Below are 18,953 nucleotides of genomic sequence, written 5' to 3' on the forward strand. Positions count from 1 at the left end.
CAGACCGATCCTTCAAAGTCGATTGACTTGCCTGGTGTAGGGGATTGTGCAAAGCAAGCCAATACTGTTGGCACAAGCAATAGGGTAGCGAGCACATAGTGACACTACAGAGGTCATGGTCTCTCCGAAAGCTTCCTGGACCTGCTCAACCATTCCACCACAAGTCAGCTCCTCGATCCTGAACAAATGATAGACAAACAGATATGTAGAGAAAAACATGTTTTTGTGCAAACTCTTCTTAGAAAACAACATTAAGATTTTCGTGGCATCTTTTCTTACCTTGGGCCACCTTGTAGCACCATAGTAACAGGTCCCACCAGATGTGTTACTCCACCCACTCTGACAGCAGCAGTTAGCAGTTCTCTCATATGAACGAGTGCCTGCTTTCGCGTGCTGCCTCGTCTCCAGCGTGTCTGCGCAGCCGACAGGAAGCTGCTGCTCGACACCTACACAACCGGACAGAGCAAACCAGAATTCACTACATGAATTTCTCACTTGGAGGGGGTAACAAATATTTCCAACAAAGAGGCAGGCAATAATAATGTCTCCAAAACTTACAGCCTGATCAGGTGTGGTTCCAATGAAAGCAAATAGCTGTCCCAGCAGCACACTGTATGTTGGCTTGTCTCTGCCGTCCTCAATGGCCAGAGACTGCAGCAGGGTGAATGAGCTGCTGCGATGACTGGTTGGGTGGTGTCGCCTTCTAAAAATAAGAAGAGTAAAACATTCAACTTGAAGTCCTAGTGGTACTTTATGTCTAATCCAATTACCAATAAACTAGATACCTTTGTGGAGCATGTGTAAACTCTAAATCTTGGTTCGCAATCATCTCCAGGTCGGAGGGTGCAGACATGCTGCGTAAGAAGACTGGCTGCTTGACCAAGGGGATCACTGTCTTGGCATCTGACACCGACTTGGAGGCTGTCACAAACAAAATGCAAACAAAAAAAACAAAAAAACACTTAGTTTGAGAAAAATGTTGCTTGATTGAGGAAAATGTCACCAATTGCTTTTCTGTAAATATGTTTTTTTTTGTTTTTTTTATTAAATGAGTGAATACCTGGACCTGGAGTCCCAGCTGGTGTGGTGGTTAGGCTTCTGCAGTGTGGAGCGATGGTAACGTGGAGAAGAAGCTCAGAGCGGTTCATCAAACTTTTTACAAGCATTTTGGTTTTAGCCAGTGGGACGATGCCTCTGATGAGTGTGGTGTTTACTTCCTGGAAGAACTTCTCCCTGTTTGAGAATACATGAAAAGTTAGTGATGACTACCAAAACTGCCATTATAAAATGGCCATTATTTTAGTATATCCAATAAATATAAAAATAAATATGAAACTCATTGGGATTTTTTCCTCATTGTGTGTTGGAATCAGATGCAAAGGTTTCAGTATTTGTCAAGATATTTAAACGTTCATTCGCTGAAGTACAGCATAACAAAATATCATATTCTTAACAGCTGTAATATAATGTAGTATAACAGTATATTATTAACAGTTATTTTGGTATTTAGTAGGATAAATGTACCCTAATATCATGTCTGTTGATCATACCGCACAGTAAGCTCACTTCAGAGCAATCATCATGACTAGACCACTGTTAACTCTTCCGATGATTGTAAATACTTTTTACAAGCACATTTGAATAAATTGGCTTTTTTTTTTGCATGCAAGTGTAAAGTTAATGCAGTGAGAAAAACAGTTTTTAAAAAATAAAAGGAAAAATAGAACAAATTATACAATATCAACACAATGGGTTGTACATGAAAAGATTAAAGCATTTTAAAAGCACCAGTTCCAGGTACCTCAGTGCTAGAACAACATTCTCTAAATCACTGAAATCGAATGGAACCTCCTTCAGGGAACATAGTAATTCCAGTTCCTTCATTTTGTTCTGGCAAGAAAAAAAAAACAATTTCAATGGCAATAAAACAACTATGGTGTTTTCTATTTTCTAATCTCTTAAGCATAATGTAGACAGGACAGCTGAATGATACCTCAAAGAAGTGATAGTCGTGAAAAAAGGGAGTGTTGTTCTCCAGTTTTCCTTGCTGAGCCTCTTCTACCTCATTTTGCCACTTCTGTTCCAATTCTGCAACACTCTGAAAGCAAAGCAGGACATAAGAAAATATTTGAGGATTTTCTCAAAAGCACGGTGAGTAATTTCAAATTATAGACTCACTTGCAGCTGACGCTCCATTGCATTGATCTTTTTAAATGTCTCAGCCATAATCTTGCAGACTAGGTCATATTCCTCTGTGTGATCTTCTCTGTACTGATAGTTCACAAGTGACTGGAGAGCATCCACCAGACTCAGATGTTTAATGACACAGGAAACAATAACCTCTTCTAAGACGTCTGGACGGATCACCTCCCTGGCGCAAAACAACATGAAGGAGAAAAAAATCTGTGTTTTAGAAAAAAATGCTTCCACAATAAAACATAATAATTCCCGCTCGGTGCTTAATCTGAGGCAATACGTCTTTTCCATGTGATGGAACGATTCCCTTACTTGATGCTGGGGCGGAACTGTGGTCGAGCCCTTCCAGACACTTCCCTCAGCCTGCTCATGATGCCTGGAGGAAGGCGGATACGAGGCAGGTCAAAGTAGGACCCGGGCATGAGGCCCGGAGGCGGGATGAGAACATCAGACGGGTAGGTAAACTCCCGGTCCTCCTCAATAGTGAGTGGCAGTGGTGAGGGGCTGGGCGTGAGAGCTGGAGAAATGGCACCGTTTGCTTCCACCTGCCATTGGCATCTAAAATAAAACAAGAAAAGTCTGTAAGTATCACATATCTCCACCAAACGTTCTTTTGCAGTATCACTTCAATCGGTAAGCGGAGGACATTTTGAGAAACATTTCCCCGTAGCTGCATCACCTTTGCAAAAGCTTTGAGCACAACAAATCCTGGCAGGCTTCTTCTTCTCTCGTCACTTCTGGCCCGTTGTAAAGAATGCGGAGCATTGAGCAGGCCAGCACTGACAGACCCAGTGCGAGGTCTGCAAGGAAGGGGAGGCCTCCAGAGACATCCTCAGAGGACTCCTGTCGAACAAGAACAAACGGTGTGTTCAGGGGTGACGTTCGCACTGCGGGTGTGAATAATCAGCTGGGGATATGGAGGTGGAAGTACTTCCACTTGTTACCTGAGCTCTGACTGTACAGGCGAACCCCCACATGGCTTTATCAGGAGTGTTGTGTTCACGGCCACTTCTCATTTCAAAGGAAAATGTAACAGTATCGCCTTCAACCTGAATAGGATAAACAGAAAAAAAACCTATTAAAACACAATGGCTAATACAGGCTCACTATACATCTGTGATTCAGATTTCAGATTACCTTTACAAGATCTTTAGGCCAACCCGTTCCTAAGACACTGCGACTTCCATACCCAAGAGTGTTTCCTCCATACTCTGTTAATTTACGACTGTTGGTGTTGGGACCAGCATAGATAACCAGCTAAAATACACAACATACTGAATGTGTAAACAGGCACGGCTGTTACAATTAACTGCACAGAATATGTGCAGAAGTCTCAAAGAATGAGGATTACTTGTACTTACAGTTGACAGAGTTATTACCTTGTCATAGTCGTACTGCGAGGAGCAGCGGGCATCGAAGCGCAGGTACAGGCAGCGAGCTCCCGGGATGTGCACCGTCTCCTTGAACTTGTAATTATCCCTCACAGGGTGCATCGTCTCGACCGTTTTCCCAGCAGCCCACGGAGCAGGGATCTTCAGTCCAGTCAAGAACCCGGCCTCTTCTCGCTCATCGAGAATTCTTATTTGAATGACACAAATAATCAGGGGTGTTCAGAAAGCTTTATGATGTAAACTAGTTGTATCATTCAGTTAGAGTGGATGGCAAAAGCATTCATTGTCCTCGAATGTTTTGCCATGTTGAAAGATTACAACCGCAACCCTGCATTGTTGGTTGGTTTGGTTGGTTGGTTGTGTTGGCTTACGTGGCAGCCCAACACAAATGACTACTTATGAAGTGGAGAAAAAAAAAATCAAACATGATTTTCAAAATCAAAACTTTCACAAATAAAACGAATCTACACAATAGAGTCTTTGTATTCACCCCTTTTTGAGTTTGTAAGGTCACCTTTTGCTTCCGTTACATTTGCTTGAAGTATGTTTCTACCAGTTTTCTACTGAAGTTTTACCCGTTCTTGTACTCAGATGATCATTTTATAATAATTAAAATGATCCAAAATTAGTGGATGACTCTTCCGTCTTCCTTTTCGCCACAGCTCATAACAAAGTAGGACTTTCCATCAACAATTTATTTATTTTTCTTGAAACACTTTCATAATTGCCAGATTTGTGGCGTATTTGGCTATCCTGTCAAGACATTTACTAATTAGATAACTTCTAAAGATAACTGGTTACTCTGGACAGAAAATACAAATCCATACTTTGTTGAAAACCAGGTTTTATTTTCTTTCGACTTCATGATTATGTACTACTTTGTGTTTGTATATCATCTGAAATCCTATTAAAATATTTTGACATTTGTGGCTGTGATGAAATACAATTAAAAGAGGTTCAAGGGTTATGAATACATTTTATGTAACATTTACAGAAAAACAATGTTTTATTATTATTACTATTATTTTAATAGTAGTTCCGCTTTGGAAAACTCACTTGTCATCAGCAGTACATGCTTTAGCTCCCTGCCCGAGAGAGCCACCGACAGGTAGAGGATCCTCAGTGAAAAGGAGAGACTGAGTCTTGAGTAACAAGGCAGTCTAAAAAAATTGAAAAAAATAAATTAGCATTTTTATGACCTTTCATCATATGTCACAAAATATTTCTAAAAGACTGGCCATACTGACCTGGCTGGTATAAAGCACTAGCTGCACCAACTGGGGCATGAGGGCATCAGCAAGGGTGAGCGTCTGCAAGGTGGGATGCATCAGAGAGGTGAGTAGCACTGGTAAAAGGTGCCCAAGCATGGTCGCCTTGGTCACCTGCTCCAATCCCTTCAACCTGAACAAGGAAGGAAAAGAAGGGAAAATGTAATCACATAAAAAAGTAAAAAGATATACATTTTACAAAAAAATCTCCCAAAGGTGTTTTTATAACTTGCTATGACAGATAATTTATTGAGTATGGCTTGTTTAGAAAAGAAATAACACCTTGACTCGTGTTTTACTAAAATGTGTTTTGTGATAAAATGGCTAAACAAAAAGGTGGAAAGATAAAGTGTGCTAATCTTTACACACTACAAAAATTAAGGTTCACTGGGAAACTGACTTTTGACCAGTGAACTACAACGCCTGATCATTTTCCACTGAAAACAACATTCTTCTGTGTGGAAGCTGTTACTTTAGTAAAATGATTCAGTGTTAGCTGTTTTCCATTCCACTCAACCTTGTTTAATAATGGCTGCTATTTCTCCCACATAGCTAAGTGTTGACTATGCTTCTACTATAAATAATTAATGACTGCACACAACAGAAAGGCGACTTTGAACACTGTTCTTATGTCTTCTTATAACATTCCTACAAGAGAAATAAGTACAAATCTGTACTGGCCAAAAAAGTCTGATAGGTACATCTCTATTCAATTGAAAAGGATGCAGATAAAAGCTCACCTGGTCTCTCTGTCAGAGATGTCACTGTTAATCAGAGCAGTGGTCACCTGCTGCAGGGTCTCCAATACTTCATCACAACCCACCAGGATTTTGGTTGCTAGAGACAAGATGCTGCTCTGCAGCTCCTGAGGACAACACAGAATAAGCCCAGACTTACGTAACACTGCCTCAACATTTTTCAATAAAGCACAAAATCCTAAATCCATACATTTCATCCACTTTTGTTTATTGTAATCTCTCCATATTGGGGTTCCCCCCACCCCAATACTACACTTCTATCAACTCCTTTGAACCCCTGAATTCTTCTTGTAAAGTAGAAGGCGTGCACCAAAACGCCATTATTTCTAGAAAAGGTTATTTGGGTCAAAATGTAGCTAACATTGAATACTATGTAATGCTACATTAAATATGTGCACTGCACAACCTTTTAAGTAGCATCCATACCAAGTTTAATCGTCCACTGCATTACATCATTGCTTGATTTCGCAAAGACACACACAAAGATTGAACGGTGGTAGGGGTAGTTAAAGGGGATGTTTACCTGTACCTTCATTGTTTCCCCTTGCAGGGAGCTATCACTGTCATCACTTTCATCTGGACGGATAAGAATGGTGTTACTGAGGAGGTGATTTTGAACAGCCATGAGGTAGCGCAAACAAGGTGAGACCACCTAAAAAAAAAAAGAAAAAAAAAAGAGAGAGTGAAGAGTAAAAACCATCGGTAGATTGTGAGATGGTAAGCTTTAACAGAATGTGACTTGTCTGCATAGTTGATATTTAAGAGCTGCTGAGCAGATTTTCATACTGGTACAGTGGAGAGCAGCTTCTGGAAGTCATCTCTGGCAACAGTCTGACATTTAGTGATGAGGAGGCAGGACTCGCGGACAACTGTCTTGAGGACATAATGTAGAAGCTCATCGTTTAGTCTGAAAAAGATAAGTAGTTGAAACATTTTGAATGAGAAGATTTCTATGAGAACATACAGATGTAACTTGCAACTAAAAGTGCATTTTGTTGAGTAAGAGCCATCATTTACCTGTAGTGGTCATCATCTTCACTCCCAAACCTATTCTTCTGTAGTTGTTCAGCCAAGTTGGTGAGAATTACGTCACGAAGTTGAGACAGGCCACTGTTTCTTTCACCTGAGTATTCCCCGTAAAGAATGAGACTTGATGCCATCATACACCATTAAAACCACTAAATTATTTATTTTTTCCAAAAAATAAAAAAAATCACCTTCAGTTAAAACGAGTTTCAGTAGTTTATTCAGTTCCGTCTCTCCTTGATACAAAGTGTTCAGGCCTGAGCTACATATGCAGAAAACAAGTAGAACTGTTAAAGAAAAAAGATGACAATAATCATTGAAAAGAGGCATGTGTGACATACCTGATAGCCAGACACACTTCTCTCTGTATCTCAGTTCCTATCTGATCCACTGGAGCCATGAGCAACTGCCACAGGAGACGGCCAGATCGACGCACACTCTCTCTATCCTGCTCCGACAGGGGATTGAAGAACCTGAAAACCACCTGGATAAGACAACCAAACAGATAAATGGCTCAAAAACAAAGAACTGGTAGTCCTCTTATCTGTCATGAAATGAAAATGTACAGTCATTTGCTGCGTAACTTAACCTATCTAGGTCCGTGGCGTACCTGGAACACTACCAAAATGCAGCGGATAATGCAGGTATCTCTATTGACCATGGCCTTCTCCATAATGTCACAGATGCTGCCAAAGTGACGGGCTTCGATGGGATGCTGTTTACCCAGCAGCGCTTCCAGGGGCAGACTGTTGCTGCTGGCTGCCAGCAGGTTCAGCTGGTGGATACACATAGCACCGACATGATGAAGTAGCTGGTTGATCACCTCTCCAGTGGCCACCGTTTCCTCTGTCAAAAAACAAATTTCGCAATTGAACACAATTCTGAACTGGTTTCGTAAAGATGACGTGGTGTCAGTTCTCGCTGCGTCTACCTTTGGGTTCCTTGATGACATGGCTAACACCGAGCCTATGGCACACATGATGAAAGGCTTGGTTCCCAGGATTGCACCACTGATCTATGTAGTCACTGGAGCATGTCCAGGTCAAGTTGTTCAATGCATCATAGCATGCGCCTTTAAAACAAAGCATCAGAGAAACCGATGTAAAGACACGCTAATGTAACAACGCAACTCACGAATGGCATCGTTTGGACCCACCTAGCCCTGCTACCTGGGCTCCCCTGCCAAGAGAACTGCCAGGAGCATCAATGAGGTCAGCGCGACTGCTGAACTGGCCATCAGCCAAGTTGAAGACCAGGCTGGAGGCTAAAACTAAAATGAAAAACAGAACATGTCATGCTAACTAACAACAATTTAAGCAAGCTAGTATTTACGGCAACGTATACAAGCAGCAGCAAAGCTTAAAAGTACTCCAAAAGCCAAACAAGCATAACATTATGAAAACCTGCCTAGGAGTGAGTTGGTCCCCTTTTGCTATCAAAAAACCTGAAATACAGTCTCTACTAGACCACTGAATGTGTGCTCTGCTGTCTGGAATCAAGATGCTAGGAGTGGGTTATTCAATTCCTGTAATTTAACAGTAAGTCAATACCGCAAACTTGTTGCTGAGTAAAAAAGCATTTCTCAATATTTTTTTGCCTTACTGCAGGACCTGTCATTCTGCTACCGGGCTACAAAAATCCGAGGATACCACTACTATGAAAGGGCGTGCATGGCCTGCAGCTGTAGTTAGGTAGGCAGTACATTTCAAAGTAACATGGACGGCAGGACCCAAGTTTCCCCAGCAGAACTTTCTCCACAGAATCACACTGCCTTGTTCAGATAGTGTATTGTCAAGTCATGAGTACCTCAGGTAAGCAACTAACATTTTGTGTAATGTGTGTGTGTGTAATGTGTCCCACCCAATGATGTCTATCAGTGGTCATAACATTATGCCTGATTAGTATTTATGTGAATGTTTGAATTTAATAATATACTTTTTTCTTTTTAAAGTATCTCTGTCAGACTGGCGACCTGTCCAGGGTGTACCCCGCCTCTCGCCCGGAACGTTAGCTGGAGATAGGCACCAGCACCCCTCCCGACCCCACTGAGGGACAAGGGTGTTCAGAAAATGGATGGATGGAAGTATCTCTGCATTTCTAAAGAAAACTCAAATTGAGGTTTTGTTCTTACTTTTTAGAGAAGACAGGCTGCTGGTGCCTCCGAATAGGGAACGAGTGGCAGAACTCCCAGACACACCGGGAGGAGAAACAAGCATCACTAGGTAGGTGCCACACACATACATCGGGGTCTTTCTCAGCGTCTTCAGAGGGAGGCCACAACTAGTGTTCACAGCTGCAGAAGAATTAGATGCCAATATGTCATAGGGGGAAAAAAAATATTAAAACTAAATGTTACATCATTTGTTATGTATTAGACAACTGTAGTAGATTATCTGTTATTACCAGACTGTTCCTCTTTGACAGTGTTGGTGATTGCAGAGCCTGTGAGAGCAGCCAGTGTGGCAGAATGGGAGGCCCGGAAGCGTGACATTCGACTCAAGAGAAGTTCATTCAAGCACTTGGAAGACTCGCCCTCTTTGCGAGTTAGAATAACTCTCTCTTGCAGGATGTCTGCAACACACAACCCTGTCTGCGTCTGTGCCACAGAGAGGATAAAGAACACCAACATGAATTGAAGAAGAAGAAAAAAACAAAACGAAACAGCTCAGGTTATACTGCAGGGTATGTAGACCTCACCGACAGATGAAAAACATCCATGAAGACAGAGTGGCCTTTCTGCGTCTTTTCATTGAGACTTGCTGGGGACCAGACCCAGTACAGATAAGTTCCATCTGAGCAGAGATGGAGCGTGGTCATGCTGCTGCCCACGGGGAAGTGATGGGCTGGCATGGGCACAATCTGGCACACCTGAACATATAACAAAAAAAAAGAATAGAATGGTATCAGATACATCTACAATTTTCTATTTGCTTATGCTACTCTCCATCTTTTATCTTCAGCGTGGTCACTCACAAAACACATTCATGACAAACAGATACTGTACATTATATTAATATGTTTTTATTACTGCAAAACAAAACATTTGTTCAACACATTTAGAAATTTGCTTTGCAATAGACTGAAAGTAGGCAGTACCTGTAGAGTGAAGGGATCAACAACCTGGCACAGCTGATGAGGCTTGGCATCAAAGGAAGAAGGACGGTGGAGGAGACGACCGCTGCTGAACACAACCCAGCCAGGCTCCAACTCTTCATTTCGACAATACACAAAACCCCTGCGCAAACATGTTACTGTTGTTATTACAATTTCACCGTACTGATACAATGTTTGAGTAAGTTAAAAAAATCTCACGGCTTTTGAATACACGTTATAAACAATAGTGACAGCTACCAGAAAGGAAATGGGCAGAGAGAGAACGAGGGGAACACATGCAACAATGGTGTAAGGGTCAGAAATCAAACCCAGGACAAATACTTCGAGGACCAAAACTTTCTTATGTGGGAAACCCGCTCTATCGCTACACTATGAAGAAAATCCTGAACATTTATTACTGCACAATTAGTAATTTTTATCGTTTTAGTATGTTTTTGCTTTGCAAGAACCCACCTAGAAAAAAGAAACATAGGATGGCTTTACAGTTTTAAAATTAAACTATCTTGTTCTTTTGTTGTTGTTTTTTTCCCCATTGTTGCCACAAATAGAATGAGTTTATCTTCATCGCTACCACATCATTGAGCTCACATCCTTCAAATGTGAGAGTATTTCTGTCACAGTGGCAAGTGCCATTTAAGTCTTCTGCATCAGTCTATTTTCTGTTATTACTTACGGAGAACTAATAATTCTACATTCAGTCAGGCACGGCACACTTTTAATTTAATTTATTCTACGCGGTTTGGTGTATGAGACAGCAGAGTTAACTCAAAAATAAAAACTGAAAATATTGGTGTCTCTGCAATTACTGGCAACTTGTGATCCTACTTTTAACCTGCTGATAGCTGTGACAGATCCCAGCAAAGTTCTCTGCTAAATTAAATATTTACCGAAAATGAACAAATAAATCACTAAAAATCAGTCAAAACATTTACTTCACAATTTATTTATGTGTACAGTCAATGTGACTAATTTGACAGACAATCACTTCATTTAATAAGAACCAATTGTGGCGAGGTATCGACTGTGCTCTTGAGAAAAGCGTCAGTGAGCTATCTGTCATGCTGTATCATGCTGGTAACAGCTACAATAGACGAGTGAACAGCATGAGTTGATAATTGTCAGCCCTGCTGCAAGACTGCGGCAATGAAGTTTATTGCAATTATTCCCTACTGTTAGGTTTAAAAGGAACATTGTGGCCTTGTCTTTTTGCATCTCAAGTTAGTTTTCTCAGACTGAATCAAGCAGTCTGATTCAGTCTGAATCAGACTGCTTGATTCAGACTGAATCAAGCAGTCTGAATCTTGACTGATTCAGTCAAGATTCAGACTGAATCTTGACTGATTTTCTACTATACTAGAAATAGTATTTCTATTCTGGAAATACTATTCTGTATTTCCAGAATAGTATTTGATTACGTGCTTGTTTTATGCTTCCCCGATTTTCTTTAAGCTTCTGTGCAAACACAAGAAAACCTGGCTCTTTGAGTTCCAAACACATGCCAGAGGAAAGAAGTCTTAGCTTGCTACAACAGCAAGCTCATTAAAATTAATCAACTTTTGACTGTGCACTTTACATAGGGGTCTATAAAACATCCAGGACATAAACGGGCCACATCACTGCCTTCAGTGATGGATAAGTGAATATGTTGCTGTAGATGAAAATATGGGTAACACTTTATTTGAAGGGGTGGTGAATAAGACTGTCATGACACTTTCATAAACATGACATAACATGTCATGAGCATGAATAAGCCTTCATGAATATTTATGACTGTTGTCATAAAGCGTCATTCGGTAAATTATGACACTTTTAATACAAAGTTGACATTATTCAAAATGTCTTTGTTATGACAACTTGACATTAACCAAGAAATCATTACTGTTTAAACTTTATCTTTAATAACATAAAGTTACCTCATTTTTAAAGTGCAATCAGTAATACTTTTATAACAAATTTATATCAGTAATGATTTCCTGGTTAATGTCAAGTTGTCATAACAAAGACATTTTGAATAATGTCAACTTTGTATTAAAAGTGTCATAATTTACTGAATGACGCTTTATGACAACAGTCATAAATATTCCTGAAGGCTTATTCATGTTCATGACAGGTGTTATGTCATGTTTATGACAGTGTCATGTCAGTCTTATTCATCCTCCTTCAAATAAAGTGTTACTAAAATATTCAGTGGAATGAGTGTTACATTACCTCAATGTTCCATGTAAACCAGAGCCAAGCTTGCTTAGTCCTCTCCCAGAAGAATTAGTGGTATACAGATATAGACCATCTGTGGCTAGACAGCGCCCTAGGTCTGTGTCTGCAAGACAAGAGGAAAACAATGAGAATGAAAAGGGGAGTTATTGATCAATCTGTGTATATATCACAAATATGCAATGCAGACTACATTTTAAAATGTCATGTCTTTTTGGGTTGTTTTTTTTTAAATAATACTAAAAACTGAAGAACTATGCGATTAGCAGCTCTTTTTCACACATATTGGTTAATGTTACCTCTGGTTCTAATGCAAAAAAAAAATCATTATCAATCACAGAATGGCTTCCAAAGGCCCTTATAAGGATTTCGCCATATTTCCGAGTAATGCAGAGAAGCACAGCTCTTATAACAAACATGTTGTAAAGACAGTTCAACTTTTGATTTATCCAGACAGAAAGAAAAACTAAAAAAAACATTCTACAGTATATATAAGGAGAAATTGGAATTGGCTACCATCTGTATCGGCAGACCCAAAAATTCAAAAGTACAAGGGGCCAGAAAATGGCCACAAAATTATATTTACCTTTACTTTCTGCTCCTCCAGTGGAATTGTCAGGAGTGGGCAGCATGTCCTCAAAGCCCCAAGACACACTGTGCTTACCCCCTAAGAGGCAGGATGGGGACCCTGGACCTCCCTCAAGGAGCAGAAGTCTTGTGCAGGCAGGACAGGTTATGCAGTGGTTACATTTTGATAAATAAATAATTTTTTTCAGATAATCTAAATGGCTTCCCCCTACCTGTAAAGGACATCTGACACAGGAAGATGGCCCAGGTCTCTTTGTTTTTGCAGCAGATGAACTGTGTGAATGAAGGTCTTCAAAGAGCCCCTACGAGGTAGTTTGATATAAATATCAGGACCCAACATGAAACACAAGCGTAAGAGCAATGCAGAATACTTTTCAATCCTTTGTATATCGTTTTATTTAGTATTTTTTCCCGAATATAAAAAAGATATTATAGTCCACAATGAATTTCATCAGTGCTGAATGCATAAACCTGCTTTATGCTTTGTGATTAACAATAACTACACAAACCTAACTGAACACAAGCATGTAACTCATCAAACTATAAGAATATCTGTGTAAAGGTAGCAACTGCAACATTACATTAATATAAACAAAATATGTCACCCCCAAGTATTATCTTATAATAACATTTATCTTTACCATTATCTTTTATCTTTATAATTATCTTTACTATGATGTGTGTACAGCAGCTGGGGACAAAACTACACCATTTGATTTGTATGTGCAACAACACAGCATTTGGCCAAACGCCTACAAAACCAGCTTCTTAAAAAAAAGATCCACTCTGGCATATGTTTATGATTCCGAGTTTAACTATGTCACAGCTCACATACAAACTTTTTTTTTCCAAAATTAAAATGTCCACATCTTGCAATGCAAAAAGTTTATTAACCACATAGCAGTGAAGCCCACATGGTTACCTAAACCTCACACATTAGTGACTTCCTAACCAGAGTTCAGGAAAAGTAAAGCTGATTGTCCTTTGATTAGCTCCAACTCGGGTTAAATAAAGGGAGCATTGCTAGATGGTTCCACACAACAAAAAGCAGACACTAAACAGCTCTCAACCTCAGCTGAGGCTAAACAAAAAGTGGACCGTTCTGGTTTTGACAGGCTTATGTTTGTTGTCACCAACAGTTGCTAAGAGTTTAGACACAAATGTAAACAGGCATTCTGTTCTTTAGTGTAAAAAAAAAAAAAAAAAAACATACATCGAATCACATTTACTGTTGGAGTTTTTTATACAATACTAATCGAAACTACAGCAATGGGAAAAACATTTTAGGTGTTAATCAGTGTTAGAGGTCAGCCGACAGAGCATGTTGCAGGATACAGAGAGCTTTCATTCTGAACACTGGGCTGTGTTTGCAGGGAGCAGAAAAGTGTGCTTATACCAAAAATACCTTACCGTAAACTAGGACATGTTTAAGGTTAATTTAACATTTCCTCTCATATTTTAAAAAGAAAGGAAAAATATATGAATTGTTTTGTTTTTTAAACTTTAATCAAGTGTTATTGTTCATGCAGCATCTGCAAATGGAAAGGAACTGATCGGATTAAGTTACATGCTAATTTTAGAAAATGTTGCTAATAATAACCAAATTTTTTCAAAGGGAAGTTAATGATAAGCTTCTGTTATTTAAACAACTAAGGAAGTTTAAATAACTTACTAAGTAATATTTAATTGTGCTCATCGAGAATCAGCTTTAAGTTTTAATGCTCCTCTAACCTGGAACAAACTTCCAGAAAACTGGAAAACAGTCGAAACATTGAGTCCCTTTAAATCAAGGCTAAAAACACTCTTGTTTAGAGCTGCCTTTGATTTATAATAACTGGAACATCAACCAATACATTTGATGATTTTGATTACGGAATTTGACAAAATGTAATGACTATTAAAGTTTGATAATTTGTTGGAGAGTTATGTCTTTATGGTGTAAAGGACTTTGAACTGCCTTATTGCTGAAATGTGCAACACAAATAGCATCAAATAAACATTCAGATTGTGTTGTTCTACCCATGTTGACACGAGCCATCAGGAAGACGGAAAAAAATGTGGCCTCAAGGCCACGAGGACAGATGTTATTGACTCACCTGGCGCATGCAAGGGCCACAAGTGCAGCAGCCGCATTTTCCCGCTGTCTCTGTGTGTGAAGAATCTGTGAGCGAGCCTTAGGCTGAGCCTGGCCCGAATCCTGGGGCTCATCTTCTAGCCAGGAGCACAGCAAGCCCTCCAGGCCATTGAGACAGTCTGAAGGCTCTTTGCTGAGGCTGAGCGGCTGGCAATCCCGGAGGCAGGCTAGCAGTACTTCTGCCGTCACGCCGCAGAGTGCTGGGTCGCTGCGAGTCTGGGACTGCAGCAGGGGGAAGACCAGCAGTAGGGCGACACGGGAAGTGAAAGGAGCTTGCTCAGGTTGCTGGAGGAGACCTTGCCTTTTGAGCAAGGCCAGGGTCTCCTCATCGGCCCCTCCTGTCCCCTCACGGTCCTGCTGCTCCTCCAGGGCCAGCTGCCGCTGCGCCGCCCACAGGCCGCGCAGAGCGTTGAGACGGTATTCCAGCAGACGAGCGTATGCATTGCTCTGATTCCCGCAGACGGCACGGAGACGCTCTGCGAGCTCAACGGGGTTCTTTGTCTCAAAAGTAAGAATCTGAAGAAGAGAATTAGAGTTTAAGTAAGATAAGATGAGAAGATGTAAAGACCATATGAACCTACAGGAAAATAGTAAAAAAAAAAAAAAAAAGCAATTATTTGTAAATAAATGTGTCAAATTTACAAATTCAGCATATTTTGGGGTTGTAAAGTATGCCTCGTCTTCTTGCTTCAAAACTATTTTTTATATAAATGTTTCAAAAATCTTTCATATGTAGGTGTAAACGCAATTAACGTAACATTGTAGAATTAAGACAATTAATCTCTAAATGCATTTTTTTCCCTGTACAGACTAAAGTGATGAATCATTTCCAGGAAATAAAGTCTTGTGACTACAGTCCCTTGGTCTAATGGTCAGAGAAAGCAAAGAACATTAGGTATAACATATCAAAAGTGAAACAATGTGCCTCATGTGCACTTAGGCAGCATTTCACATATTGATTACATTCTGCAGCACACGAATCATAGGCCAGAAGAAAAAAAAAATCCATTTATACCATTTAGCAGGCACAATTTATATTGATTCAATTTCAGCAGTGCTTCTTATGTTACAGTAACACTCTTTCACTGGATGCTGGCCCTTCTCCACCCTGGTCTGGAAAACACTGCTGCCACTCGTTTTAGGCGTCAGATAAAAATAGTCAGAATTACAACACCTACGAAAACGGAACTAAATTACTAAGCCAGCCTTAGAAATGATAGACACTGGGGCAAGATATGCAGTGAATTTCACAATAATAAAATGAAACGGATAAACCACCGAACCACCGATATTATTTATTTTTTTTGTCCTCCATGAGTCACATCCTACTGAACAGCCTGTTTCAATCTCTTAACGACAAAGGAACAGGAATGTAGCTTACACATGAACAGTTTTGAACTGCTGTATCTGTGAGCTGATCAAATATCATACAAATGCATTGTAATTGGCTCTGATGTAAACGTAATCCTGCACTGCCCCTTTAACAATGCTCTGTCTCCAATATATCCACCTCAGATGTATAAACTGTGTTGTATGCTACATGGATATTGAATAATTTAATAGAAGAGATGTCATAAATATATCTGCACAGTGTTGTAAGCCCATGTATTTTCAAGTACCACCTGCTCTACTTTGGGCTGGCTTTAGTGGAACTCAGATGAGAAGCTATTCATAAGTAAATGAACTGTAATGGAAAGGTAAACTTAAACAGCTATTAAAATAAGAATCCACCTTAGGCCAAGCTTCCGATTCAATTCAACCAATGTGCTAAAACATCTTTAAATCGCAGTTTTCAACATCATTTTAAACTCACAGCAGCCGTAGTGAATTTTGAGGTCCAGGTTGGTGAAAAAACTTCTGTTTCATAAACTCCGACTTGTGATGTTTTCTTGTTCATATTTCCTACTTGTAATTTCTATTTGTGGAAATTTCTATACAAAACATGCAGAAGAAATAAAAGTTGTTCTTCCTTGTAACAAAACACAACAAACAGAAGAAGTAGCTTTACCACAGAACTATTATTAAACTATCTTGACACTATCATGGTACTTAGTGGTACTTCTAATTAACAGTTTGAGAACCACTGTTCTAGACCGATGCAATGGGACAAGGCCACAATACCTGCAACTATATATCTGCATGAAAGCTTCAAACAGGTACACAGCTCATCTATGGTTCTGACATTCATGTAAATTGAACAAAAATCACAGCATGTTGTCAGCTGTGTGTTAGTGCAGACAGTGCTCAGTATGACACTGGAATTACATTGAAATTAAGGAAAACAAATGACAAACAGGTTAATTAAATCACAAGTTAAATGACCAATTCAGGAAAAAATAAAGAATATGTGGCGATTACATGACAGGCTAAACATGTAAAGGGCTGAACAGCAAGTTGATAATTGATTGCACAATTATAAAGCATTTGTTGCATATCATGTTAACAACTGTCTTTGTACATTCCAATATTTTCATCTATTTATTGATGAAAATATGGATTTCAAGCTGGACCTGTTACCACATAAATCCAGTGGTAGCGTACAAAGACCAGACATCAGCTCATAATCATGTGACATCATGTCCTTTACAATAAGAAAGGCAGCACAAGCTCGCGCTTATATAAAGAAGCTTGCACACTGAAACATCGAGGCTGTAAATACACATTGTTACTGCAGCTAGAAGTTTCAATAGTCATCATTACAAAGTTAGACGAATTTAACCCTACGACAATATCCGGGTTTGATTCAAAAGAAAATCAAGTCGGCATTTTAGCGGACATAATAAATATCTGCATTTATCCATCTACTCTCAACTAAGTAACTAAGTTGAATAGGTATTAGGGGTAAAGATGCGGAATACAGGAAACATGTAAAACATGAAATGAAGCTAAAACGTGTTTTGTATGTGTATTACATTCTTATAGGAGACAATAGTCACCATTTATTCTTTAACTTTATATGAATCCTTTGAAGATTTTACGAAGAACTAACACCTAAATAACCCGTTCTTCCTAAGATTTAGTGAATTGTAAGATGCTTGGTAAGTTTAATACTAATGTTACACAATTGTAAGATGCTTGGTAAGTTTAATACTAATGTTACACAACGACATTCGCGATTGCGGTAAAGCTTTTACTTTGAAAGCAGCAGGGAAACAGTTGGGCTCTGACAGCGAATCAATAACAAGCAAAGCAGAAAACTTGCAAACGTCGGTACTGCTGTGATCCCCGAGACTGTTTTGCAGCAAACGTAAATCATTTTGCAATATAATAAACTTAAAGATCTCTCCCCAAACCCTCTGCGTGGGAACGGTTCTATTTATAAATGTGTGTGGTACATGCTATTGAGAGAGACGGCTTTCACCTACCTCCTGCTCAGTGTCTCCCTGTTCCGACACTCCAATCTCACTGGGCAGCTCGGCCAGATCCGTGACCCGTATGAGTCCGTCATGGAGAAATATCGTCTCCTCCTTCACCGAAAGCCACTGGGACGAGTCCACAGCCCCGGAGCCCATCACTCTCTCCTCCGACAGTGATGCCGAAAGAGGCAAACATTAAAAATTCAGTGACAGAAAGTCAGAAACGCCCTAGACAGCCTGCTAACCACCTACAACAACATAACTGCCTTAACTGTCGCAGTCTTATCTGACGGCGGAGTCTGGCGGAGCAGACTGTGGTGCTGGGAGGAACCTAACACACGACAGCCCGACAGCGAGCAACCAGCACCGGCAGCCCCCGCTCCACACTACATCACTGCCGAGCTAACAGCTGCTTTTGCCTGGCTGCCTTAACTAGCCGGAGCTGAGCTAGCTTACCGTACGGTACCGTTTTAACGTTACCGACCACAGTGGGCGTGACACTCGCGCTAAAGCCAGTTACCGCGTCGCTGTTTGCACAACAGTCCATTCAGGGCCCGAACTGCATCTCTGGCGATCTCATTTCACGTTCAAAACGTCCTCGCAGACAGCTCCGGTCCCGGCCAAGCCGCTGTGTCAGAGCCTGGAGGAGATAACGGGAGTCACCAGGCCATGTTTCCAAGGCCAACTGACGGCTCCCAGCATGCATCGCGCCAGAAGAATAGCTGTCTAGCTGTCAAAAATTCATGAGCTTATTCATACACATGACTCAGTATGAGACTTTTCATTTTTGTTTATTTATTTTTTTCTGAATTAAGAAAATACTTTTTGATGAAATGTAAAAATTGATAGATTTTTACATTTCAACAGACGTGAGTTGTGAAAAAAGCTGAAAAAAAAAGCTTAATAATTCC

The 18,953-nt window shown here is 40.1% G+C and overlaps 1 protein-coding gene across 3 annotated transcripts in view; it reads right to left on the reverse strand.

The window, feature by feature from the left end:
* The window catches only part of hectd4 (HECT domain E3 ubiquitin protein ligase 4), a 38,686-nt gene extending 19,944 nt beyond the window's left edge, over nucleotides 1-18,742 (reverse strand). For 2 of the 3 annotated variants that reach the window (XM_007564182.2, XM_016677803.1), the window contains exons 1-33: nucleotides 18,052-18,742; nucleotides 14,649-15,202; nucleotides 12,765-12,854; nucleotides 12,551-12,678; nucleotides 11,962-12,070; nucleotides 9,736-9,874; nucleotides 9,337-9,507; nucleotides 9,043-9,235; nucleotides 8,771-8,932; nucleotides 7,796-7,909; nucleotides 7,571-7,711; nucleotides 7,250-7,485; nucleotides 6,981-7,123; nucleotides 6,831-6,901; nucleotides 6,631-6,736; nucleotides 6,400-6,520; nucleotides 6,137-6,265; nucleotides 5,596-5,720; nucleotides 4,835-4,988; nucleotides 4,644-4,747; nucleotides 3,576-3,774; nucleotides 3,334-3,453; nucleotides 3,141-3,245; nucleotides 2,876-3,039; nucleotides 2,509-2,754; nucleotides 2,179-2,371; nucleotides 1,994-2,098; nucleotides 1,802-1,890; nucleotides 1,061-1,233; nucleotides 786-921; nucleotides 559-703; nucleotides 280-446; nucleotides 32-178 (exon numbers count right to left, since the gene is read on the reverse strand). In XM_007564182.2, the coding sequence (XP_007564244.1) occupies nucleotides 32-178; nucleotides 280-446; nucleotides 559-703; nucleotides 786-921; nucleotides 1,061-1,233; nucleotides 1,802-1,890; nucleotides 1,994-2,098; nucleotides 2,179-2,371; nucleotides 2,509-2,754; nucleotides 2,876-3,039; nucleotides 3,141-3,245; nucleotides 3,334-3,453; nucleotides 3,576-3,774; nucleotides 4,644-4,747; nucleotides 4,835-4,988; nucleotides 5,596-5,720; nucleotides 6,137-6,265; nucleotides 6,400-6,520; nucleotides 6,631-6,736; nucleotides 6,831-6,901; nucleotides 6,981-7,123; nucleotides 7,250-7,485; nucleotides 7,571-7,711; nucleotides 7,796-7,909; nucleotides 8,771-8,932; nucleotides 9,043-9,235; nucleotides 9,337-9,507; nucleotides 9,736-9,874; nucleotides 11,962-12,070; nucleotides 12,551-12,678; nucleotides 12,765-12,854; nucleotides 14,649-15,202; nucleotides 18,052-18,198 (5,126 nt within the window). In that variant the 5' untranslated portion in view covers nucleotides 18,199-18,742. The remainder of the gene's footprint in view (nucleotides 1-31; nucleotides 179-279; nucleotides 447-558; nucleotides 704-785; nucleotides 922-1,060; nucleotides 1,234-1,801; nucleotides 1,891-1,993; nucleotides 2,099-2,178; nucleotides 2,372-2,508; nucleotides 2,755-2,875; nucleotides 3,040-3,140; nucleotides 3,246-3,333; nucleotides 3,454-3,575; nucleotides 3,775-4,643; nucleotides 4,748-4,834; nucleotides 4,989-5,595; nucleotides 5,721-6,136; nucleotides 6,266-6,399; nucleotides 6,521-6,630; nucleotides 6,737-6,830; nucleotides 6,902-6,980; nucleotides 7,124-7,249; nucleotides 7,486-7,570; nucleotides 7,712-7,795; nucleotides 7,910-8,770; nucleotides 8,933-9,042; nucleotides 9,236-9,336; nucleotides 9,508-9,735; nucleotides 9,875-11,961; nucleotides 12,071-12,550; nucleotides 12,679-12,764; nucleotides 12,855-14,648; nucleotides 15,203-18,051) is intronic. The other variant, XM_016677808.1, reaches the window with a different exon arrangement.
* Nucleotides 18,743-18,953: the final 211 nt, after the last annotated feature.

This window comes from Poecilia formosa, unplaced genomic scaffold (assembly GCF_000485575.1).
Source record: "Poecilia formosa unplaced genomic scaffold, Poecilia_formosa-5.1.2 Scaffold5, whole genome shotgun sequence".
Lineage (NCBI taxonomy): Eukaryota > Metazoa > Chordata > Actinopteri > Cyprinodontiformes > Poeciliidae > Poecilia > Poecilia formosa.